Source organism: Phalacrocorax carbo, chromosome 4, assembly GCF_963921805.1.
Source record: "Phalacrocorax carbo chromosome 4, bPhaCar2.1, whole genome shotgun sequence".
In the NCBI taxonomy this organism is placed as follows: domain Eukaryota; kingdom Metazoa; phylum Chordata; class Aves; order Suliformes; family Phalacrocoracidae; genus Phalacrocorax; species Phalacrocorax carbo.
In genome coordinates, this window is record NC_087516.1 from 30479736 (window position 1) to 30506463 (window position 26728).

The 26728-nt window shown below is 44.1% G+C and overlaps 1 protein-coding gene across 4 annotated transcripts in view; it reads right to left on the reverse strand.

Annotated features, from left to right (window-relative positions):
• Window positions 1–26728, reverse strand: part of LNX1 (ligand of numb-protein X 1) — an 87786-nt gene that overhangs the window by 820 nt on the left and 60238 nt on the right. For 3 of the 4 annotated variants that reach the window (XM_064449440.1, XM_064449442.1, XM_064449439.1), the window contains 6 exons: window positions 24070–24272; window positions 20919–21290; window positions 15772–15909; window positions 9849–10026; window positions 7692–7920; window positions 524–682 (listed from right to left, as the gene is read on the reverse strand). In XM_064449440.1, coding sequence (XP_064305510.1) covers window positions 524–682; window positions 7692–7920; window positions 9849–10026; window positions 15772–15909; window positions 20919–21290; window positions 24070–24272 — 1279 coding nt within the window. The remainder of the gene's footprint in view (window positions 1–523; window positions 683–7691; window positions 7921–9848; window positions 10027–15771; window positions 15910–20918; window positions 21291–24069; window positions 24273–26728) is intronic. The other variant, XM_064449441.1, reaches the window with a different exon arrangement.

Below are 26728 nucleotides of genomic sequence, written 5' to 3' on the forward strand. Positions count from 1 at the left end.
TCTAGCTAACTACTGTTCATGACTAAGGCACTAAGACAGGTGAAAATAAAGTTGAAGGAAAACTAAAAAGTGAAGTCATTGGACATATTTGAAAGAAAACAGGATATACTTCTTTAAGATGGGAATTGTCCATGTTCTGAACAAACTATGTTTTAAGACTTCTTAGTTGATTGCTCCATAATTCTGAATTTACTCTCTCAAATTGTACTGGTGTTTGCAGGGAAGGTTGTTGGTTGGTTGGGGTTTTTTTTGAGCCGGGGATGTGGGAAAGCTTCTCTGTGCTGGCATGCTTTGTACTGCTCCAAACTGACTTACCTTTATACTTATTCGTATACTAGTGATTGCTAGACATCCAAAAACATTCTACTATGAAGGCAAATCTATGAAAGTTCAGTCCTAGGTCCAGCTCTGACACAGTTAGTTCTGTATCAATGAGTCCTTTTCCACCCCCCCGAAAAGCCCACAGATGAACTCAGTGAAAGACTGACTTAAAGGCTACTTTTCATTAGCTAGTTATCATTACCTAATTCTGCCATCATTATATGCTGGTGTTCCCCCAACAATGGATTTGATGAAGAATGGTTTGTTCCCAGTATGTTCTTCATAACCTCCTACGATGCTGAAGCCAAGACTTCCAGATGTATTTCTTCGTAATACAATTTCTTTGCAGCTGTACAAATACCTGAAACAAACCAGTCTAATTAAAGGTCTTGCAGTGAACTTTAGATTCTGATGACTCTGCCTTTTCATATACCCATAGTGTCTTGGAGATGCGAAACAGCACCCAAGTTCCACTGTATTAGACACCTATACTTCCCTTCTGGTTTTGTAGTGCTGCTTTCCACAACCAGTTATCCTAAAAGTAAAATTACTAGGTAATCTTGGGGTTAAAATATTAAATAAGTTGTTTCATAGGGTAAGACTTAATGCAAACACTCTAGTTGCACGTGAAAGTGATGGAGAAAAACACTTACCTGAGCCTGGATTTAGTATTTGTAAACCATCAATCCAGAGGCTATTTCATCTACCTTGTACTGTCCAGTGACTTATTTTATCTTCTGGATAAGAGCCTGTATGGGATTAACTCTGTCAAAAGCAGCCAGGCACTCATTACTGTGGTGCATGTCAAAGCTAAAAAATTTCAAGGCCAATGAAATGAGCCAGAAGTCAAAGAATCGCAGAGCTGACACAAAGACGAGTACCAGGAAGACGGGATCCTGAGCTTTTCTTGTCAATGTGGGAAGTCGCAGCATAGAGGAGAGAAGCCTGTCCATGTCAGTCAGTGCTTTGGAGTACTGAGGCTGCTGTCAAGAAGATGATAGCTTGTCCTCACTATAATGATTAATGCAGTATTTTATAGTAAGAGAGATGAAATCCGCCTCTTCCTCTGTCTTTTAAATTTTATGCCACTGTAAGTTATGCTGAAGCAAAGCTTAGCTGAAACAAGGAATAGGGGAAAGCAAGCGTAGTAAGGTTATTAGACTCTTACACAGTGCCTATTGCTCTGAGCACATTAATAACATGAATACCTGCTTTGGTTCTTTATTTTAACCAAGCAGCAGGAAACAAGCTTACTTTCATTAGTTACTGAGCAACTAAAATTTCTGTGCTTAGTACTTAACCCACTATATTTACTGGTGTACGCAGGAATGAGTGAAGAGCCTGAAAATCCTTTTGCTAGTCCAAATCTGAAACGCTAGGTAGGCTGGTCTACAGCAAGCGACTGCTACAAGTTCTGTTCAGAGACTCTTGGTTTCTAAGAAGCGGCTGACACTTCTTCTGTAGAAAGATAAATAACTTTTTCTTAAAGACCAACGCGTCTAGCTTTTTTTAACTTCTTGTCAAATAATGCTTTTTGCTGTGCATTGCTTTGTGAATCGCAAATAATTCACAGCAGGATTTTCTAGTAATGCTAGATTAGTCCCTCAGGACCTACAAATAGTCACCTGCTGCCAGGATGGTAGGTATATAATATTTGCACAAGAATTCACTGGCTGCTAATGTAAGAAACAGGTGACATTTGGTTCTTTCCTCAGCAAGCAGGCATTATTACTTTACCATCTGTGGACTTCTTCAATGTGCAAAATCACTTAAACCCTCTGTGTTTGACGGTACTTATCAAGGTCATGACCAAGCGATGCCAGGATTCAGCCGTTGGTGCTATTACCTAGTGTTCGTTTGAGAACGTCTCTGCTTCTCAAGGAGGGGCGGGGGGGGGGTGTCTCTGCTCCCCAAAAGGTGCTGTGCTCGCTGCCTTAAAAGAGGACATTGCTGAAATTGAAAGGCGAGCAGCTAAATCCTAATGCCTTACAAAAGAAATAGCCACTCAGGCAAAGACAGGAGAAGAAAATGCAGGGAAGACAAACAAGGCCTGCCTGCGTTTTGTACATACAGTCTGTAAGGTGGTCAGTTACATGGTCTTCATCAGTCCAGAAAGCAGAAATACATATTTGCTGTCAAAGTGTATGCTAAATTTAAGTAAAATAGACATGGCATACTAGCACTAGGCTTGTTCTCTCTGCCAGAACAGAGGAAACACATGGGCAGCAAGGAGCAGCAGAGAAACAACTCTGTCCTGCCTCCAACCCGCTGCGCTGCCTGTCACCTCACCGAAGGGACGGGGTGTAACGTGCTGTGACAACAAGCCAGTGGAGACCAGGAAGGCAGGAGGGGAGGCGCTGGAGTGAGGCTGAGCGTGTGGAAGGCTGGGGGAAGGCATTTTCCAAAGCGTTTACATGTTTGTTATCTTTAGTTCCCAATACACAAATTCGTAATTAAATGTCTTAAGCTAAATTCCCCAGGCCAAGGCTGTTTTGCCCACAAGAGCAATTGATGAGCGATTTCCCTGTCTTTACTTTGACTCATGAGTTGTCTCACTCTTGTTCTTCCTAGTTTTCTCTCATCCTGCTGGGGGTTTTGAGCTGCGCGAGCTGAGCTTGGTGCAAGCCGGCTCCAACCCATCACACTGCCCATAGCTAGAGATTGACTTTTGACGGAATAGGAGTGGCTAGGTGGTGTTTACACCTTTAAATCGATGTTTCCTTATCGCCATCCTATGGGACAGAGGGTATAAACGTGGCAGTGCACCATCCATCAGCTATGCATTAATGCTGTCGGAAATGGGAAAAGGGTGCTGGGAGGCAGGCATGCACACATCTGAGCTATGGGTAATGCTGTTACTGCTTGCTCCAAATAGTTTAGCACATAAGCAGAAATGTCTGCTCTGGCTGAGCAAAGAGCAGCCCAAAGGGAGTTAGTTCATTTGGGTCTGTTTACAGCTGTGTAGTAATAAAGACAAGCTAGAAAGCGCCACAGAGAGTAAAATAAGTACTTGCGTCATCCGAAGATGCTTAGTGTGTTTGAGTAGATTACTTCTCTGCAGTAACAAAAGCCCCAGTCTGGGTGTTTTGACCCAGTTAAACTGCCATAACCCACTAAACTGCAACCTGTCCAAGGAGAACTGTCTCCTGCCTTGGAAGAGAGCAGCTCGCAGTCTTCTGCCCCTATCTGTAAATGCTCCAAAAGCTGAAGACAAGGAGTAATTTATGTGTGAACTTGCCTCAGATTCAAGACTTGAGGATAAACAGTGTCTAGACACAGGGCCCTATCATAAGAAATACTAGACCTGAGCACCAGTTACTGATGCAAGAGGAATTTAAAAGTGCCTGTTTTCAAGTAGTTAAATGTACAATTCCCTGCTGCTTTTTCGCAAAGCCTGAGTAGTAGCCTTATGCTCTGGGAATCAAAACCAGCCTGACTTTAGGAGGACTTCAGCAATACCAGGTATGAAAAGCATGACTCCCTCCCCCTGCCCCATTACAGTAGCTGACTGGCAGTGGAGTACAGTAATATTTGAGAATTACTCCCATCAAAGCCCTGCAGCCCGGATGGAGTTAATTTGGGGGAGTTTCTCTCCCAGTTTCGTGTTTTACGTCCAGTTCTAACCCTGGTTTGCAGAATTACTTTGGCCACCTCCTGTCTTTCTCATCTCACTTTGCAGATGAAGAAAAGCACTCGTGTGAAGTACTAATGTTTGTAAATGTTATGACAGGATGATCTATAAAGTATTTTTAAGTGCTAGCTGGGGGAAGGAAATGTGAGGAGAGCAAAGAAAGGAGAGCAGGAAAACAAGCAAGAGTAGGAGAAACATCGTGGGCCTGGGGAAACGCTTTTCACCAGCTGCTCCACATTATTTTCTTTGTGCATGCTTCACAACAACATTTCCCTCCAACAATAAAGGAGACCTGCCCTCCTCAACAACAAACAATTAAATTAGCTACCCTGAAATAAGTCTTCGGGCAGGAATGCTTAAGGTCCTGCATCACTGCTTCCTCCCCACGCCCAGCCCGCAGCCCCTCCGCTCACACGCGGTCCAAGTTTTGACAGATGTCAGATGCACATGTGCATCTATTTTATAACCGCCACATATTGGATTGTGCTACAGAAAGAACAGAGGAGTTGTTTATGTACTATCAAGCCATATAAAAGTGACCGAGGCCAATTTTAAGATCCCCCAAGAAAAGGGCTGAAATTTAAGTGAGATCCACAAATATTAAAATCACACAAGACAGCTTTTCCAAGGCTTTGCGCTTTGGAGCGAGGAGTCAGAGAACCTGTCTGACTTCTGTTGCTACTAACTTGATCCAGAAAGAGAGTATGATTTCCTAAGTCTCGCTATTTGTGCCTCTTGTCTGTGCCCATTGCTGTAATGTGCATGCAGTCCCTGGGAAAGGGGCAAGCTCTGTGCTGGTACAGAGAATTAGGCATTCACAGTACACCAGCCTCAAAAGCGAGGAAGGCACACTTAATCATGTAGCTGTTACTAATGTTTGCCTGTTTCCTACTTCATAAATCATGGACAGAGGTCTGTAGCTATCCTGTAATGTTTAGCTCAACTCAGCACTTTTTAGGTGACGATCCTTCACAGGATTTTCTTCAAAACTCCATGTTTTTTGAACATTGGCTTCCTGAGCCAAAGTGTCCTGCCCTAAGTTGCAAGTTCAGGCTGCCTCTGCGCTCCCCACCTTGCTTGCTGTGAACAGATATTCACACTGCACTGCCATGGCTTGTCTAGAGCCATATCTTTCCCTTTGACAGAACTGAAAGAATCCACCATCCAGCTGCTTCTTTTTCTAATTGTGCCCATTCCTGGCCCACCTGGGTTACGGCCTTTCCATTTGTTCAGTTTGCCTTATGTAGCTGTTTCCTCTCCTGCTTGTCTTCCCAAATACTTTGCATGGGTCTGTATAGTCATGATTTTGACATTTCTGCTTTTCCATCAGTTGTATCAAATAGTCTTAGACTTTGGAGCAGTCCCTCTGGTAAATGGTATGGCTTTACTAATGTCATCACAGTTTTAATTAAGGTAGGTGAATCTTCACCACCTTGCCCCGTAGTTGCACATCAGGCACCTTTACCAAGATGGACCTGTCAGACATGTATTTGGACAGAGAATAATTTTCTGTAACAGCCTAGAAAGCATCACGAGACTGCTGGCAATACCTTGAGATCTAGTGGGATGTGATTCTTGCCAAAAGCGAACTGAAAGCCAGAGAGGGAAAAGTTAAATGCTCAGACTGGAGGGAAATGACTCCTGGTGAGACAACCTGTTGAAGGACTTCCAGATGTCTGGTGTGGGCCCTGGAGAATCAGTACAAGAGTAAGAGGGTAAGCACACTCCCACCGGGGAAGACTGAAAGGTCTGACAATACCTAATGAGCAAACCCAAACCTGATCCTAGCACCCCTACTCAACCAAAAGCCAGTAATAAGGATGCAGTGCATCTTTGTTACTGTCACGTCTAATCAGTGTTGGTCCCTGTCTTATTCTGATGTTCAGAGCAGCGTACCAGCTCAGAATATCAATCTCCCTACTTTTCTTTGTCAGTGAAGGGCTGCGCTGTGCTCTGTGCATGGGGTCGCAGCTGGGGATAGAGTTACAATGAGCTCCTGTCTTCAGCTCTGCTGACACTGGGGCTGGTTTTCCTTCAAACCAAAGGGGTGGGAATGGCTTCACACACACAGCCTTTGGAGGCAGGGAATAGAGTGATCTTAGAGACCACTTTTTAAATGGGAAAAAACACCTTTTCTTCCCAAATTGCAAAGCAGAACTGACTGATGTGAACCCTGGGTGCAAGTCTGCAGTACTGTGGAGCTCTGTCCTTCATCTCCGTCACCTTACTGAGGACATGGAGCCTTCAGGCAGCTGTGGGTAGAAAATGATGACCAGGCAGCTCAGGATTTTTATACAGCATAGCGAATGTGGGGTTAGGCCAGGCGTATGCAGGGTGCAATCGTTTCAGCCCATCTAGCAATGGATGGTGATTTGAAGGCAAGACTCAGCATTGCAGATTGCATCACCTCTAGCCTGCTTGCTCTTTTTCTGCTGGGAGAATTACTTGTGCTCCAGTGCCTTCATATTGGGGCACAGCTGCTCAAGCTCAGGGGTGCAGAGAAGTGAGCAAGAAGGAGGACCTCCCTGGGTCTGCCTCTCTGCAGTGAGACTGGATGAGAAAGTTTACCATTGCCTGAGGTAGCAAGTTACAGGCCATCTGTTTGCTGCTTTTTTCTTTTTACTGCTTTTCTTTCACAGGGATAAGGACATAGTCTTCTCCACTGGAGGAAGAACCTTTCATCTGTGGGTGACAGACACACAGCCTGCCAGCCTGCCTTCTGCTCTTGCAGTACTTCAGCACAAGTTACGTAGTCATTAGCCTCAGACCAAGCCCCAAAGCACATCTGGCCCTCACAGCAGACCTTGCTGCAAGGTGAATGAGCTCAAAACAGCTCAAGTCAGAAGGAAGAAAAGCATCTAACTTGCTATGCAAGACTGGGAAATGAAGATGAGTCCTGAAACTGTGCCTAGAGCAAAAGTCCACCTGTTCTACAGACCGTCATTCGGTGTCCTCCCGTAAAAGAGGGAGAAAGACAGTCTGCTGCCAGGGTTAGGAGTATGGGCAACAGCAGCTTGTAAGCTAAATTCTTCATTCCTTAAAACTGAATACCAATTTCAATTGTGCGATGCTAGCTTTGCATATTCACAGATTCACAACATGTCCTCATTTAATACTTTACAAAATGTCGCTGAAGCTGCAGGTATATCCCCTGCACACAAAGTGTGTTTGAGAGAACTGAACGACATGCGATGTGGCTTTTATTTTCCTTACTGAAATGGCAACACAGCTGCTTCCTGTGTATGACAAATGTACTTCTTTCAGTCGGGGGTGGGGTTAAAAGAGGTGATTCGGAGATACCGGCCAACTGCACGCACTTTGCAACATCTGGGCAAAGTCAAACAGTTCAGCTGGATTTGGCTAAGGAGAAAGGCTGTGCAGCTTGAGAGCTGCAGGAGGGGTAGCTCTGCCTTCTGCAGGGTGGTCGAGCCTAGACCCCAGTTCAGCAAGCTCCTGTATCCCTGCAAGCTTTTCCTTTCACTCCCTAAGTGCCAGACACGTTTTCAAGACTGGAACAATTCAGGATCCTTTCCTCCCTTGCAAGGGGATCTGCGTGTCTACTTTTCCATGTACACGTACCCCTTTACAAAAGGGAGGTATTTAGAGTCAAGTCTGCGACAGAGCCTGGAATTAATTAAAATGTCACTGCAATGAATCAAGCCAAAAGGAAGAATTGCCAGAAAATACAAATCTTTCCTCCCGCTCCCCTTCAGCAAGAGGATGCAATCTGTGGACTTACCGTGGCAGCCCCAGCCACATAACCCAGGAAGGTGACCACTCGCTGCTCTCGCAGGTCTCCTGCGTGGCCTTGGGGGGCGGCGGGCAGCCCTGCTCCTCCTGGGTTTCGCATGCTCTCATCTCCAGTGCTTTGAGCACCACTGACGAGTTGGTGTTTTTCAGCAGGGCGACGGCCTCGCTCCGGCTGACCCCCGTCAGGTCAATCCCGTTCACATTCAGGAGGATGTCACCTGAGACCGATAGAACGGAAGATAAAAAACTCTGCAAGTGTTTCCAGGATCCTGTCCCCACCCCCATGAACAAGCGAGTCAAAGCCACAGGCAAGAACTTGCTGCCTGATGCGGCTGTTTGTTAATCCTATCGTTTAACGTGGATGTGAAGCATATGTCAGTAAACGTGCCACAGGCATGAGGGAAGGGGCTAGATCCCTATACACAGGAGCATTGCCAGGCTGGATGGAGGCTTTGGTCCTCGTTTCTTGTCACATCATATTCTGCATCTGGAGCCAAACAGCACAGCTGGTGTCCTGCTGTACCAACAAGCTCTAGTACAGGCACCTGACGCTAGACCAGGTCTCCAAAGCCCACTTCCAGCTAACATCTTTTGTACTCAGCCCGAGCTTGAAACCTGAAAGCTCGAAGGTGGTTTTCTCCCAGCACTCCCTAAGCTGAGGACTGCCTCTCCAGCTGGCTCTTTGTAAAGTTTGCTTTGCAGAGTAACGTATTATTATTATTTTAATGTTAATGCCTGTTTGAATGGCCGCAAGCCAAAACATCTTTCTGTAGGCCTTATTTACAATGTAGGCACAGCAGCTTCAGAGTAAAATGCAAAGATGACCTCAATTACTACAGGGAGAACAATAAAGACATCATTAATGTCATGCAAGGAGCCAAGGAGCCAAGTGCTCTGCTACCCTCCGTGGCATGCTCCAATGCCAGGGTTTCCCTGGGTGCCCTCTGCGCTTCGCCTGCATGCTCCTCCAGGCAGGGGCTGTATTCACCAGCAGTCCAGGCAGTACGACATGAACGTTAACCTCGTCTTGTGGTCTGCCCCGATGAGACAGACAACAGCCTAAGGGCTGCTCCAAACCGTGCAGGCTTATGGTGCTGTTATAACATCACGTATTCATTTGTTTCTAATTTTATCAAATTAACTAGGCTGAATTTTCCATGCTGCCTCATGATGAATATTTTTTGAAAAATGTATCCCACTGAGAGGCAGTTATTTCCCAGCAGGAGGAAAGGGGAAACCTGCTGGTTTGCTCCTGTTGTCATGTTCTTACATGGGTTTTGATGAGCAGCCATAGCTCCCGTAAAAAGGAGGCTCCCACACGTGCTGGTGTTGGGTGCTGTGACCCAGGCTCCTGGGGCTTGGCTGGGCTGCAGCTATTCTGCCCCGCTTTTGGGTGCCTTCACTTCCCTCACATTAAGGAATTCCCTCCAGCCTCTGGGCAGCGACTGAGCTGAAGCTGAGCATAGGAGACGAAGGGCAAGGGGATGGGGAGCTGTATGGTTGCTGGATGCAGGATACCAGGTTACCTGACTCTTGGAGGGGTCACATCCTGAAAACTCAGAGTTTCACCATTCCTCCACTGCCTACCTATTCCCGCAAAACCCGCTGATAAAATATACTCCCCATCTTACTCTAAAGGCTTATTCATGCAGAGGGGGAGGGGCTATTAAGTTTATCACTCTGTTACATCAAGAGCCAAATGGAGTCACGAAGCCAGTGTTTCCAGGCATGATATTGAGCCACAAGGCACTAACGTTGCCTCATATATGATGGGAATTCTGCTCCTTTATATTTCTTTCAAAGCCATGAATGATATGACAAACAAGCACAAAAATTTACATTAAAAAACCATGAAGGTTGCACAATGAAGGTTTCAGTAGTTAGGCGATAATGGTGAAAGCTCATTTTCCTGTGAAAAATTTTTTTTTTCTTCCTACCAGAGTATGCCTACATCCTACTTCACAGACATGGTTACTGCTGCATTTTATACCTTTTCTGGTAGCTGACTTGACTCCCTCTAATTTCACACATCTCCAAATCTATGGGAAGGCTGAAGATGTCAGGGTGTGATGCTCTTTCTCTATCTCTCTGTTGTTTAAAGGAAGCCTTTGAATTAAAGCAGACTTTCAAAATCCCCTCTTTTTACCTGTTTTTATCCTGCTGTCTCTGCTGATAACCCCTCCAGGTTCAACGCTTATCACGTAGATAGGCAAATCCCATTCGCGGTTAGATGCACCGCCTGCTACAGTCATTCCCAGCGATTCTGTGTGATCTTTCCAGACAGCCACCACCTTCTCGTGACAGGTGACGGCGTGAAGGGTGCTCTGTGATGGAGAAAACAGCAACAACAAACACAGTGAGCATGGGAACCTCCCTGACATCTTAGGTATTTTCTACTGAAATGAATATTCATTAGGGAATACCAAAGCACTTCACAGCTACCTGCCAAACCTGGCCAGATGGCAGCATGACTCTTTCCAGGGCTTAGGCATCTCCAGAGTCAGAGCTACCACCAAGACAATCCATGTTTTAATAGTTAAAGCTAGGCACCACTCCCATCAAAATCAGAGGTGTTTTAGTGTTGAGACTAATACAAGCAGGTCCTTTAAATATAAATAAGAAATGTGATTTTAAAAAGAAATGTTCTTGATATTAATATCACTAGTGGTCCTCATGTCTTTGACTATCAGATCACAGTTCTTTGCTACTTCCAGTCTGAACGTCATCTGTATAGTAAATGAGAAACGGTCCACCTGGATTAAAGGAATAAAACTCTTGAGGACAGATTAGAAGACAGACACTTCATTTGCTCTTCCAGATTGCTGTGTTTCTGTATAAATTACTGGTGGGAATATACTCAAAGAATATGTGTTTCTGTTCAGGAAAAGAGAAGGACATTTATAAACTGAAAAGCCATCAGCTTCCAGGGTGCTTTTCCTAGTACTTGTGTTTAAAAGGTCACTTTGGGACAGCCACCTCTACTGTCTGAGGACAGCCATCCCCTTATTCCTCGCTCTGTACAGGAAAAGTTACATACACACTGGTGGTCGTGCAATAACTAGTGTATGAGTGAGGGTGAAACAAACTCACAGGCGGCCTCAGGACGGAGACACAACACAAGCTCCAACAAAACATGTGAACTGAATGTCACATTTACAATGCATCCAGCTCTTACAGAAGAGTTCAACAGACAAGGATGCTTCTCCAGAAAATCTGGATTTAAATGTTGATTGCTTTGATTTCCTTAAGTATTTCATAAGCTGTGCTCCTGGCATCAACTCTTGAAGATCCCAGCCCCTTTTGCAAGAACAGCACCATCCATTCCAGGCTCATATGTAGATATAATAGCATGCTGCTAAACACATTTCAAATTTATATTAAAAAAACCCTCAACCTTCTCATTCACAAACATGACCTCACATTTATTATATGGAAAAATAATCTATAAAACTCATTTAAAGCCACTTTAATCTCTTCTTGGAAATCTGAGATCCCACACAGACATTCCACCTTGATTCCTGGGCCAGCAGCACGGAAAGTGGAGCAGGTGAGTCCTCAGCTGCTCCTACAGAGACGGTAACGGACAAAGGAAGGCAGTGGCAAGGAGTTTTTATGGGAGTAGGGCAGGCTATATCTTTGTTTTTTAATGGTATGTTTGGTGAGACTAACTCCACATCAATATTTCTGTGATGCAACTGTGACAATAAAACCCAGAACCTTTTAGCAGCTTAGCAAAGGATCTCTAGATGCATAAGCAGAAGAACAGGGACTGCCACAGAGCTCCAGGAACAAAAAGGCAGAGAGTTCATTGGAAAAGGTCTTCTCTTAGTCACCGGGACAAAATCCAAACTGATATAGTTGGGCATATCACACCTGACCCATACAGAACACAGACACTGTGTCAGAGTAATTGGGCTTATGGCTTGCAAATGAACCTAAATATTTCTGAAGGTTTTACAACTCCTTTAAAAAAAAAAATGTTCCAGTCCAGATAGTTTTGACATTTCACCCTTGTCTTTAAGGTGTAAATGTTTTAAACAGAGTAGTTCTATCTTTGTGCAAACTAAACTTCATGTTTCATCCATGTTTGTGCAAAAACGTTGTCTTTTTTCCCTTGGAAAGGAACGGCTTTCCATCAGGAAAAGGCCACTTCCTGAAGCTTGTGGGATAGGGGCACCACTAATTTTCACAAAAACGCAGTCTGAAATTTTGTAGCAAAAAAATGAAATTGGAATTAGACTTGCAGGTCCGCGTGCTCAGAGGAACCCTGTTACTTATGCAGTGTCCATCATGTCTCAGACACCAAAAACGTTAGCTGATAAAATGGCTAATGCTCTATGTTTGAGGAATAGGTGCGGAGAGAAGCAGATTTCAAAGCAATGCTTGGTAAGAAATTGTCCTGTTACATTTCAACGAAGAATCATAAAAGTATTAGCACTTGTATGCTCAAGCATGTCGGACCAGTTTTCCTTTGAAGCTACTCTTCCACATGTCATTTTTTACATGATTGCAGAGAGAAAGGAATTGAGGTGACTCAGCTGAGACGAAGGCAGTGATGAAAGGAAAGTAAAGCCTTTCTTAGTAAACACACGTAGAGCTTTCTTGGAGGTACAACTGATAATGAGTAAACCAGTTAAAAGGCAGTGTTTATCAGTGCCTGCATTTCAATGCATTCTCTTTTAAACAATTGTCCTTCTCTGTCATTTTGAAGTGACCCCAGAGGTCAGGAGAAGAAAAACATAACAGTTCATCTCCTCCTCTTTTTAATTTTTTTCTTTTCTGTATATTTGCTGGAAAATAAATATTTACAGCAGATTATCACAACATCAAAGCCATGACATGTGTCCCGCAGGCAAAAGATGTAGCCGTGCCTGTTTGGAAAATGTACTTCACCTGAAGGCTGATCTGCTCATATGGTCAGAAAACACTCCCTGCTCAAGCAACAGGGCGACAGATTCGTTTTACGTACTAGGCAATTTGTTAGAAAGGAGTAAGAAAACAGTTCCAATTAAAAACGAGTGCTGTTTAATTAATGGCAAAGCTCCCACTGACTTCAAAGAAATTGAATCTGGGCCGTTTATACGTTACAGCCCAGCTTAACAACCTCAGCTGCACAAGAAAGTGTTTCTGACATCTTCTCTTTTCTGAATCCAGACAGCAGCCAGAACAGTTTGGGCTGTTCCTCCCTATCTCCATACACAGGAAAACAGCTCAGTGAGAGCCTGTGCAGGACCAACCTCCCTGCACACCATACACCCAGCATCACTGCTGCCAGAGAAGGCTGTGGTCACTACAGACCATCCTCCTCTTTCTCCATAGCCTTGTTGGCTGCGTGGCTGATTGCCATTGGCACTGGCCTGAAAGAGAGCCGCCTCCTCACGCTTTCCAGATGGATGCAGGCTGTCATGAGGGCAATGGCTTGCCCAAAAGTGATTCCTGAGCTGTTGTAAGAGCAAGACAGCTGCTGAAAGCTAGAGTTTATTCTTGGTGCTGAATACAGCTAAGGCTTGAGAGCAGATTTCAGCTCACGTTTACATACATGCTCTATGAGAGCTGCTTCCCTCAAAAAGAACATTTCTGACCTGCTAATATCACCTCCTACAGTAAGCTCAGAGGACAACAAACCCCTTAAAATTAATCAGAATTCAAGTCAGTTAGCAATCTATCAATCACATATAATAAAACAATCCCACTGATGGTAACAGGTAGCAGACTCATCAAACCACACACACATAGGAAACTCCCTTGACAGTAGAGTCCAGCCAACAAGCATTGCCTTTGTTTTGAGCAGGACCATGTGCTGCATTAGGACACTGTACAGGCCCTATGCTTGCAAGCATTACTCCTGCACTAATGTCTATTTAAAAACGAGTAACTTTTTAAGCATGCCAAAGCCTGGAGTTTAAAGATCTTGAATTGCAAATGATGTTCAGTTAAACCTTCAGCAAAAAAAGCATAAGAAATCCAAACTGACACACTCATACCCTATAAAAGGGCAAATAACACTCCAATAATGATTGTATCAGACCAAAAGCCCACAGTGCCTGAAGCTCATCATGTCCCACTGGCTGTAATTGTCTCCTGATCTATTGCCAGAGCATTTTCTCTGATATAAACCCTCCACTGCACACCCACAAAGCTAAAGGGAGCTAGGAACAGCACAGAGTTTTCTTTTTTTGGCAGTGGTCTTCCCTGGAAAGTTCCCAAATGGTGGCACTGGACAGAAGCCCACAACAGCATGCCACTCACGTGCTTATGTAGTGCCTACCTCTTGTGGCAAACTGGAACCCCCCCCTAAAAGCCGTGACCTGTCCAACAAAAGGACTGTTGCAATGTCAACACTGGCCCCTCAATCTCAACACTACCCAAAATAATGTTGGATTTACCAAGAATTCCCATCTAACACCTCTCGGTACAGGAAGAGAAAATGAGGACCTATGGCAGTTTAAGGAAGACAAGTCAAGTTCCCATGTGGTATCAATTAATCAGATCAATGTAGTAGAGCTAGCAGGTGCTTGGCACTTCACTAGAAGTCATACAGTAGCAACACAAGCTAATTACTGTCCTACACATATCTCCCTAAGGAAATCATTACTTCATTAGCAAGTAATGCCTTGCAGATGCATGATTAGTTGGGCACTATTTGCTACTGGGTAGTAGCTACCCAGTAGCATTGACTCTGCTCTGTGGTTTAACTCCTGCTGATCCAGTCTCACCTGACAAGGACTGTGATTGTGACTTTGTGGAAATTAAAAACTAAAAATAGATAAAACCCCACTAGTATATTTTTTACACATAAAAACACTGAATAATGTAGTTAAAAAGAAAAAAAGAGAAGAAAATAAGCCCTGAAAAAATGGCTCTTTAAGCATTTGTAAAATGCAGAGCTAGGCTTGTCTCCTGGCTTACAGCTGCGCACCCTGACAGCTGGTTCAGTCCAAAGGTCCCTTTAAGGACACATCTCGCTGCCCATCAGGGAGGATGGATTTAAACCAGCCCTGCCACCTCCTTGATACACCCCTGGCACGGGTGGCCACGGCACCAGCTCATGAAGGTTTGCATGAGTAGTGACACTCAGAGCGATTAATGTAAATTATCACGTGACTTTAAATTTAGTGAAATAAACAAATTCAGCTCCTGCAAGGACATACCTTGCTCTGTCTATAGTGCAAAGAAAAACACAGAGTAAGCCTAGAAAAGGTATTTTCAAAGCTCTTGCTGCATTAGTTTATGGTTTAAAACCTCATATATTTGACCATAAGAGTCTCTTTGCCTTATGCAGAGAGCATATTGCAAGTCTAAATGCACTAAACACATGATGTAACTGGGCACAGAGGAGCAGCTGGAGGGACAGCTTGGTAGCCAGAGCCTACCTGGGCTATCTGGGCGAGAAGGTTGCTCTGTGCCTTGTGGCCCTGGGTTCGGTCTGGCTGTGCTGCCGTGTTGCCAGCCCTCACAGCCCCCATATCATGTGAGTGCCAGGTGTTGCCAGAGCAGAACCAATACATTTTGGGTCCAAAGCGCCACAGAAAGACAGCACACTCGCAGTGGCCAAGGAGACCACAGCCACTGTCTGCCGCCAGACTGCCAGCCAGGTCAGAGCATGGGTATCTTCAGAAATGATCAACAGGCTAATAATGACCATAATTTTCAAGCAGCTTATGGGAATCTCTCAGGCCAGCGTATGAAAGCTTTTTACCTGAAGACTTTGCTCCAGATGGAGAAACTTCAGATAAGCCTCTTACTTTCATTGGAGCACATTGCCCTGTGCTGGCTCACACCACCGGGCAGGTCTGTGCCCATGACCAGGATGCTGTGTGCATGTCAGCCCACTGCCCCACCACCGCCCTTCACCTTCTCCTTCCCTCCCCACCCCGGACAGAGTCAGGGAAGAAGGAACGTATAGATAATGACGAACACAGCATTTACATTTCCACTGCAAAATAAGACATGTTTCCTGCGGTGACAGAAACCAGAGATTACACCCTGGGACACTAGAATGCTAGCTGCCCTCCCAGTCCCCTGTCCCACGGATGGCAGAGAAACCACACGAGCGCTTGTGCCCTCACCTTGAGAGGGTTGTTTCTCTCAGCTGGCCAAGGCTGGGGGCTGCCACCACTGTAACTCCAGCCCGTCTCCTGCAAGATGTCGGGGGTCTGCTGCCTGGTATGCCGTGACACGATGAAGTGAACCTGCTTCTCGCTGGCCTGTGGGAGGAGGTACAGCATGAATCCCACCGCCCTGGCATAATAAACCCCTACACTTCAACCCCAGAGGATTCACGAAATGTGGGTCCCATTTAAGTGTAGTTTGGATTTCCCACTAATGTGGTTGCAATGACATAAAGCAGTAGCATCAGTTCAGGTCAATAAAATCCATAAAAATTTACTGCCAGCTACTTAATAACTCTCTTGAAAAATTGGTGCTAACCCTGAAAAACCCTTCCTATCTGCCTCAAATTTGGCTGGAAGCAGTGATCCATCACAGTAAGTGCTGACCAGCTCTCACATGCACCTGCATGCACCACTGCAGACAACCAGAGCTACTGCTGCCAGACAGGAACTCTGAAAAAGATGCAGTTAGCCCTGTAACGAGGGATGTGCTCAACCCTTGGCTGGTGAAAAGGGAATAAACGATGTAACTGAGTCCGCCTGCATGCAACGAGCATGGCAAATGTAAGGCAGCATCAAGAAAGGGACGTGCAACCATTTTGAAAAGTAAAATCCTATGCATCAGAGCATAGAGAAAGAGGGAGGGCATATGCAAGCACATAGAGTAACAGTTTAGGATGGGAAACTAGCCCAAACTCTCACCTTAGGAACAGGAACTGCAAAAACAATTAACCCAAAATAAGCTCAAAATGCTTCTGGGCTTTTTTGCACAGTGCGGTCATAATACTTATGTGCCTGAGAGGTGCTGCAAAACTTCTGCTGGGTTAAGTTTGCTCATTATTTGGTGTTTTGTGTGTGCCTGATATTAGTGTATTAATTTTGTGTACAGGTGAATTTCTTCTGTCTTATTGAATCACCGCTGTTTCCCTAGAAGCAAATAGCTTCATTCTTTCTTCACTGAGGCTCGTATGAATCTGTTCAAGACAACACTGATGCAGACAAGGAGCTGAGAGGGAGTGGGGCTTAGCAGGGTAAATCATAGGTGTCTGCTATAAGGTCAAAGTGACATACTGAACTGAACTGTAGAAATGGCCTCAATGCTATAGAAGCATGCTCAGAAGATAGAAGAACTAATCCTATAATCTCCATCTTTACAGGCTAAAGACCCTGGTGTTGTGGCAGGCAGAAGGGGGTCATAAGGGCCAGCCTCCACAGGCACTCCTGCCTGCTTGCTTGCAGGTTATTACCGAGGAACTGCTCAGTATTTAACATGGAGCCCCCCTGCAAGCACATATGGAGGTCTGATTCCCCTGGGGCTGCAGTAGCAATGCGTGTTTGTACTGCAGCCCCGGGGGGCATCAGACCTCCAGACTTGCTTGCTGGCACACTGACGTGCCCTGCTCGCTGGGGAGAAGCTCCAAGGAAAGCTGGCGTTGAACAAGCAGCTGGAAACCAAACCCAGATCCAGTTGCGCTATTGAAATAAAATCTCCCACAGACAATTAACAGAAGCCAGAGGAGGCCCCTGGGATTTTTGTTTTTATAGTTTGGTTTGTCTTTTCTGGAGCTGGATTTAATAGCAGTAGCTAGGAGTTAAAAAATGCTTTTGAAAAATGCCAGTATAGTTAAAAAAGCAACCTACCTCTCCTAAATCTCCAACTTCAAGCCTGAAATCTGCATGTTCAGGCTGTGCTATTTCCAACAAAGGTGGTATCTCAGTAAAAAAATGTGCATTTGGTTACTTTCCCAATATCTTGGGAGATACTAGTTTTTTCACCAGCAACTCAAATCTCCACAGCTTCATAATGTATCATTTGGTACATACACACCTATTTCAGAATAACTTTCTAGGTATTTTTACAAGGTCTGTTTTCATGGAATATTAATCCCTGAACTCTGGACTCAACTGGTACCCAGAATGCTGTATCTCGGGAGAAAGTACCACCCTGACCCTAGTTTGAAACCTGATTGAGATGGAGCTGAACAATACCAAAGCAAACCTAAGGGCATATGGCCCCATGAAAATCCAGTTTTCTCTAAAACAAACAACTTCAAATTACGCAACTTCTGTTTGAAAATCATCTGCTGCCACATGGTTAGTCTCAAAGTTGGTTATTTAGAGGAAGGTTGTAAATGTGATTAATTCTTGTAGAACGACTAGCAAAAGTTCAACAAGAGTCTCTACTGCAATGTCACATTTTTCTCCAGGTCAGTCAAGTTGAGTAATTTCTCAGAAGTCCAGAGTATTCTAAAAAGTTATCCAAACAACAAGATCAGCTTTTGTATTTATGTACTTCTTTACTTTCAATACTACGTATAAAAGCCCGTTAACATTTCTAATGATCAGAATATTAATTACTGCCTCATTTTGATCCCTCCCTCCTTCTGTCTTACTACTTGTTTTCCCACAATTTCTTCTCTGTTTTCTGCTGAAGCAAGAATTAAAGAAATGATGTTAGCTTTGAAACCAAATACAAGTAATAGCTGCAAGATTCTACTAGAATTAAAATCTGTGTTACAGCACAAGCAAGTCAAGCTGAGAGACAGAGACACGGTGGCAACTTCTGAGCATCTAGTAGGCAACTGCATCTTAAAAGGCAGCAATGCTGATCTTGGCAGAAGCTGCCCCATCTCTCACAGGGATGATGGAGCACTGATGTGCTTCACATCACGACCTGCTTTCTGCTGGCGGCGGTTGCCGTGATGGAGAGGGGGTTGTGTGCCTGTCACAGCTGCTCTGAACTGTGGCAGGGGAGAGAGGACGATGAACATCTGGGGGCAGTAAAGTCTGGCTCAACCCATGCAGCTCAGCTTTATATGCTCACACGAGCGCCCACTGACCTGTTACCTCGTTCCTTTGCTTGTCACTCCCATGGAAAACAGATGTGGAATGTCACGTTATTTAGATTAAAAGTGCCGCATCTGACACAAGGCCATGACTAAAGATGACACGACAAATGGGAAGCAGCAAACTCCCAAGTGTTACGATGTGTGCACGTTCCTAATTAGCACTTACGCGTTTTCTTCATTTCAGTTCTTGTGACTGAGCTTATAAACAGCCAGACACCTAATCTACTGATTGACAACTGCTTCACATATGCTAATGTATAATTGCTAAAGGCCTGAAGAGTCAAATTCATCTCGATTATTCATTATTCAGAAGCAAAATCTAATCAGATTCCACCGAAATCTGATCTTCTCCCAGCTGCGCTTGGCCTAACAAGCCACCACCACCTTTTAGTGAATGTTAGTTCTGTTTTTAAAGAAACCGATGGCGTATTTGAAGTTTCCACCACCATTAATTTGAAGACTTGAGCGTACTGTGAGTGACACATGCTGAGGTCTCAACAGGCAGGATACTGTTGAGAAATCAGAGGACACTGTAAAACATTCCTTCGTGTAAGAAGCAAATGCAAAACACTTGTGGCTTCAGTATAATGTTTTTCTCTGGAATAACATGGAAACAGGAAAGGCAAATGATAATTGATGAAAAAACATGACAAAAAAGACACAGGTTCTGGGAATTTTGCATTAGACAAATGTGATTCATAGAGCTCACATCAATGCAATGTAATCGTGGCTGTTTGGAAACCTGAGTCTCCCCTTTGATGGGCATGTTGTTTAAATTCCCAGGGACTGGTGTGCATTTCAAGCATTATTATAAATAACATCCACTCTTTGGAACCCAGTAAGAGCTTTAGTTGCATTTTTAAATACTTGTGTGTGAATGGTCTCATTAGTAATTTTTTCCATTTCATCTCTAGTCTGCATGTGTTTTTTGCTTATGAAGCACTGTTTCCTTGTTTTGTAGCCATAAAGAACTGTTCCAAGAATACCAATTTTTTAGAAAGGTTTTCATTCCAGACTTGTTACCCTTGGAGAATTTAAACCTCCCCCCCCTTGCCTCCTTCTGCTCGCAGTTAGTGAGCTACATAAAGTAATCCAAAAAGATGCTGGACCAGGATTTCAACAACCAGCATTATGCAAGGGGACACCATTTTCTTTACCTATGCTATAAACTTCTCAGTAGAATCTGGCTACAGTCAAATACGAACCTATGCTAAAGGAGGAATCCTTTCCACAAAATTCATGGACTTGAACGCTTCTTTCAGTCTGACTTGTGTTACCCTGATTATACCTGTCGGAAACGGGAAGCAGCCAGCCTGATTTGACATCTTGTTATTGAGGCACATGAAATTCTTCAATATGTAAACCCTCTGCATGCCTCCAAATGAAATGTAAAATTGCACAAGTATAATGACTGCTATAAATATGAGATAAAAGCAACAAAAGATTCTTGGCTTTGCTTTTTATGTTGAAGTTTTCTAAAAACGTAGGCTGTAAAGAAAGGAAACAAATGAAGATGGTTCTGGAGGGGAAATTAGGCAGAAGCTGACTGATTTTGTAGTTCAGAAAGGCACAGGGTTTTTTTCTGACAGTTTTGTGGCAAGACTGATTAGTACATTGCAGAGGTACCCCTTTAGTTATCCATATGAGCCTAAATAGAGATTTATAAAAATGACAGCTACAGATTCATTTTTTCCAAAATACATGGATTTCTTTATGCTGGATTTAGGTAAGAAATATCTACAAGGTATGAAGTACCTTCAGTCATAAAACACACTTATGGGAAACCACCAAGCCTGGGATGATGATGTTCATCCTGAAACATGCTGACCATTGCCTTAGGGTACTCTGGTTTGCTCCAGGGCTGCACCAGAGAGCACTGTGGCTCCTTCTGAGCTGCAGAAGTCAGGACCCAGCTAGACCTGTGTCTCCCAGGGTACAGCCTGGCCTGCCTTTTGGAGATGGCATTACCCTTTGGTGATGCACAGAAAATACAGATGTTTACATTGATCTGTACATCACAAAGCCTGATGGTAGCACGCATCACTGCAAGAGTCCATGCTCATATTCACCCTTGTACCCACAGTGAAACCAAGGAGCTTTTACCAGTGTAAATTCCCATCTGAGCTTGACATGTCTCCTTCCCTCCCCCAGATACACACACATTAAGTTTGGCCCCCGCTTTGCAATGGACAGTCAGAAAAAGCTGCCTGGTTTTTGCAAAGTTCAGAAAGCAGGGTCGAAGTGGTGGTGACAAACCTGTATCAGCTGGGCTGCGCTCTCTGGACTGCCGTACCGATGGTCATGCCCATTGATGGCCAACACCCGGTCATTCTCCTGAAGCTGTCCATCACGGGCTGCCATGCCGCCTTCCAGCAAGTTGAAAATAAACACCCCTGGCTCATCAGCCTTGCGGACCAGCTTTATTCCCAGCTGCTCATCTGGACTGCTTTTGTTTAGCACAACATGGAAACAGTCATCCCTATTGCAGTGAGCATCAAGGGAAAGTCCACTGTTTCGGCATCGGTACCTCTGCTCTCGGAGCACCGTCAGCCGGAGCACCTGGCAGGGTTGCTTCAGGATTGACAGGGCGTAGTTGTGAGGCACATTTTTGATGTCCATGCCATTTACCTGGAAGAAAGGAGCATAAATCAGCCGCAGAAAGACCGTCTAATCTGAATTGGCACTGGAGAGGGCAGATCTATTTACACAGATGTCTTCATACGAAGTGACGTGCGTTATTTCAAACTGTGTCACGTAGGGGGCCAAGTTTGCGGTACAGAACAGTCTTCCCCCCAAGGAAAGGACGTGCTGTAGAGACACTCTCTGCCTTTTTTTTTCCCTTTTCTCGCTGATAGTCTCCAGACATACATGTTATTTTTCAGCTTTATTATTGCTCTTTCCCAAGCTCCAATATCCTTTCATATATCTTAGTTTTATTCCACTAGCTTCTGATTTCAAATCACCTTGCCATCCTTTCCTTTCACTCCCACCACTTTCCTGCTGTTTCTCTTCTTCATTATCTCCCAGCTGTCCTAGGTACAGCCAAAAAAAATGTTCCCCACTAATGAATCTCTAATTAAAATGAAGAAAAGGGACTCAGGTAGAAGTTTAAATGCCCTGGATATTTACTAGCAATTATGCTGATATACCACACCAGAGAATTGGGCTTTTTGTGTTTCTCAGTGTTTTCCAGGTAAGAATTAGCTCAGGTGGTGGTAAAACTGCATAACTGCCACTTCTTTAATTTGCCTGGGGGAAAGAAAGAGAAAAAAAAGAGCTTCCAGTCAATCCTGTCATATCCATGTGTGTGTAAGAGTGACTAGGTATTACACTTTATCATTGCTAAATGAAAACCATTTGCAAGGTCGTAATTTGTTGCTGGCTGGAAAACCCATTTCAGACAAGTTATTTCCATGTAGTTTTACATTGCACAGGTCAAACCATTTAAATATTAAGAAATGTCTCCAAAGTGCAACAAAAATATTCCCCAGCATGGACAAAAACATTCGACTGGCATTTGTTTTTGCAGCATGCCTGTGTGGGCATCACAGGGCTGTCCCTACTGTGGTCTGATGGGGGGACTGCACCCCTACAGACACAGCTCAACTAACTTTAAGTTTCCAGCTTGGGTACCACAGGCGTGAGCTGCATCAGCATGGGGCTGAAATTGCTGGGAATCCTCAGTAAATCCACGGGCAGTCAGCCATGGCCAGGAAGAACTGAGCTGGGCCTGTCCATGCTGCAATCACAGCTTCCCACTGCAGTTTGGATGTGCCCTGCAGCAACAGTTTTGGCTCAGTGGTGCCATTAACTCTGCCGTTCTGTGCTGGCACCAGGACAAAAAGCCTCCCCAAAATGCACAACTGGGTGACACTCATCCAGCGGCCACCTGGAACCACAATCCAGAGGCATGTTTAAACAGTGCCAGAACGAAGTATGCCTACATCATTATCCTGAGAAATCCCTTTGGCCAAGGTCTGTTAGACATGAAGTAGAAGGCATGTCACAACGCTGGCAAGCCTCAAGTGTCCTCAGCTACCACTGAGGTCAGCAAAAGCTAGGAAAGCATGGTGGCTTACAGGTGGTGCTCTGAACTTCAGAGGACAGTATCCTTACTCATTACTCACATGAAATATGTAGTAGAAGAAGTCAATAGGTCTTGAGAACTACTAACTAACCCTACCAGCCAGGCATGCCAGAGCAGGCAGTAAGATGGACGTCCAGAGCCCTACCTGAAAGATGACCCTGAGATATACATGCCAGACCTTGAATTCCACCCTACTTCCAGCTCCTGTAGCCTTACCCCAGCTAATGCCACTCCAGTTAGCCTGGGTACCAGCACCAGTCTTTCCATGGCAGCATGGCCCACAGTGAACAAAGCAGCCTGCTCAAGTGCTTATCTGTAGTTTGGAAAACCTATGCTGAGTTCTTTGTCATCTCTGGTCATGCTGTCATCAATATTTGAGCTAGCTGATTTAAGCTGCTCTGGGTATACCAGGGTGAGCTGCAGCTGTACCTTTGGCTTGCAATGTGGATATGACTGTGCACGCCAGCTACACACCATCAAAGCATCAAAGCAAGGAAAGGAACTAGTATTTTCTGTCATCACTCTTTTCTTCTAAGGACTGATGCATTAATGTAATTTAGCATGCTTGCAGAGCTCCAAGTCACTGCGGCAGCTGAGAGTGCAGTTCCCATTCAAAAACTGTTGCTGAAGCCACTGCTCATGAGATACATGATCTTTAACCATCTGGCCTAATTCTTGTTCATCTGTTACACATTTCTATAGAAACAGAGGCAGAAGTAGCAGCCAACAGCTAATCCATGAATGCTGCTCAAGTTTGTTCTCAGAGATTTCACCTGTGGCTGCTGGTGGAGCAACACTCCCAAAATAGAGCAGGCAGTGTCTGACGCTCTGTGGTGCTGAACACGTCATACAGAGGAGCTAGGTGCTGAAATAACTTAACCCTGATCAGGCCCTATCACCTATCCCAGTGTAAGTGGGATGTAAAGCAATGGAAACTTCACTAACTGAGAGTTAAGCCCATAGTTCAGTAGAAACAAACTGGACAAAAAGCCCAGCCTCTGCTTTCTGAAAAAAAACTTTTGCACCACTGGGTTGGAAATGCCAACAGTATATTGCATTACATTGCATTTTGGATGTACCGTGTTTGGGTAGAAATCAGAGAGTCCTGGTAGTGAATAGGAAAAATAAACAAATCTGGAACCTTGAAAACAGTTGAAATGAATGAAATCATCACAGCATGCAGAGGAAGTGAACATCTTTCTGCATACGTTATTTTACCCACACAAACAAGCAACATTGCAAATCTCATCTCATGATGGACTTACATCGTCTTATTCTTTGTTAGGTTATGCTCTATCTTGTACCTACACAGTACTATACCTTTAGGATCATGTCTCCAGGCAGCAATCTTCCATCTCTGGCAATTACCCCATCTCGATAAATATGCTGTATAATAATGTGGACCAAAGGAGTCTCACTGCCTCCCACAATCCTAATGGCCAGGTTTTCATGTGGATCAGTACGGTTGATCTTAATGCAGGTAATTTCCCCATCTGGAATCAGGTGATACAGTCTGGGAAAACCTGGAAATGCACATTGTAAGGTATTTATTTGACATCACAGCTTTGCTTTGTTAAAACATGTACTGCACAACTTCAAGTACCTGCCAGTAATCCAAACTAGGTTTTATGTGTGGATGTGATTTATACTAAGTGGGGAGGAAAGGATACATGTGTTTGCTGGTGGACTTGAAGGGATCTTTTTTTAATTAATACATTCAAGCTTCCTTTTTTTTCTACAAAATACAGCCCCAAATCTTTGATGTAAACCAGACAGATGAAACGTACTTAAGGAAAAAAAAAAAACCAGTTACATGTGTTAATATTTTAAGGTAACAAAATATATTTTTAGTCACCAGAGACCCCTCTGAACCAGGCCGCAGTTCTTTGCTGGCCCTAGACCAGATGGTCATGGACGCCTCAGCAAACCTCCATCCCCACTGTGGTGGGCTGCCCACCCTGTCTCACTGGTAGCTTCCCCAGCTGGCCTGAGCAGTACCTGCCCTGACTTCCTCCATTTTCGGTGCGGTAGCTGAGGACTGGGTGCTTGGCTTGTGACATCCAAGGAAGCAATCTTTTACCTTCAGCTATCAGAAAGGTGAGATTTCTCAGGCAACCCAAAGCAAACAATAGTTTCCCTACCAGACTCCTCTCCTTTCAACACTGCTTAGACTCTAGGAAGTAGGAATGACTGGCTCTTACTGCAACGTGTCTGTATTAAAACCACAGTACGCTCAAGGTGCCTGGAAGGAAAGATCTCCGGTGGCACTGGCAACCTGAGTTTGGAGGGAGAGACTAATGGTGGGGAGGGGTCCTTTTTGTATTTATAATGCACTGGATAAGAATATCCCCTTCCAAACCCTGCTTTTCAACTGGCATGTTTCTTTTCACAGCATGTCACTAATACTTTCTTTCCTTCTAGATCAATTCAAAATCATTTTAATCCACATTCAATAGTGTGCAAAGTTGAAGTAAAAGCGCCAGAGAGCTTTCTAGCACAGGTGTATCAGCCTTCAATTATTTTGAATCCCCCCCTAGGTGAGAGAAAGCTTTTGCATTTTTTATGTGTGGGTGCAATCCAGTGCTTCTATGGAAAACCTGTAAGTTGAAAAATTAAGTGCTAGTAGTTTTTTCCAATAACATATTTTAGAAGTGAAAGTACAGTGACTGTTACTGAATAGTGGCAAAGTGTTAAATGAAAATGAACAGAGCAGTATCTGAGGTAGAATAAATATTTTCTACTACAGAGTTAGCAGGAAACAAACCAGCAAGGCACCAAAACCTTTTGGGAGAGAGCAAGGGGAAAGAAAGAACAGGAAAAAAATATTAAGAAACACCATGGTGCATCCCTTACCACTTCTTTGATCATATGCTCTTCGGGACGGGAAGCTGTCTTCCTCCATGTCTGTAAAAAGCACCTACCAGTAGCACAGACTTCGACTTTGTAGTTTTACACAGAGTTGACAGGTAATAAAAGTCTATCTAGATAACTATGCAGCTTTTATCAGCCTAATATCCAAGTATTCATTTAGTTTTTACTCTCGTATTAGCAGTTTCTGTGCTAATACAGGTTTACTTCAGCTTTTCACACAACTTTAGTGTCTCAGGAATGGAAGGTGCTTCATTTTCCCCATATTTCTCTATTTTCTGAACATTCCTTGCCCAGCTTGTAACTTGTTTGCTTCTCTCTAGCCTGAAGGGTGGATTCACCCCATCTAAATCCAGGCCTCTAAGCCAAATGCATAATTTGGTGATCTACTTGCTCTGGCTTCCTTTATAGTGCATGGGCACGCAAAGGGAGTGATACCCACTTCACCATTAAATCACCTCTGGAGGTGCTAAACTCTCTCCACTGATATGTAAGAAGAAAGAGGCAATTAACTCTGGCGTCTCAGCGGGGCGCTTGAAGTCAGACAATATAAGTACTCCTCAAATCACCAGAGGCCTGATCCCTGTGTCAGAATAAGCATGCACAGTTTACACTCTCGTTGTGGCTATAAGGGGATTTTCATGAAAAATGCAAATAATAATCTGGATCACCAAATCTTCTCTGCATGGAAATAGCTTAAATTAATATCTCTGTATATTTTGCAGACTACCAAAGCAGTCCTATAGCAGAACTACTTCCATTGCCCATTGCACAATGATTCACCTCATGTCCTAACACACTGTCTTTTTTGACACAAACACTCTTTCTATCGTACATCATTCTGAAAACTTTTCTAAAGGAATTACCCAGCTGCATTTCTTTGCCGTGGAGAACTGTGGACAGAACAAGCTATTGACACTCTCATGTTATTTCAGTCTGTAATTATCTCAGAGCAAAATCAGAGCAAAGTGGCAGTGAACAAGTCTCCACACTTATATGAGACTTACATATATCTTTATATAAGGTATAAACTTATAAAGGTTTCTTTGCATCTTGAACAATGCCTTAACTGGTTTATTAAGTCTTGCAGTGGCACTTGGCTGGCTTTCAA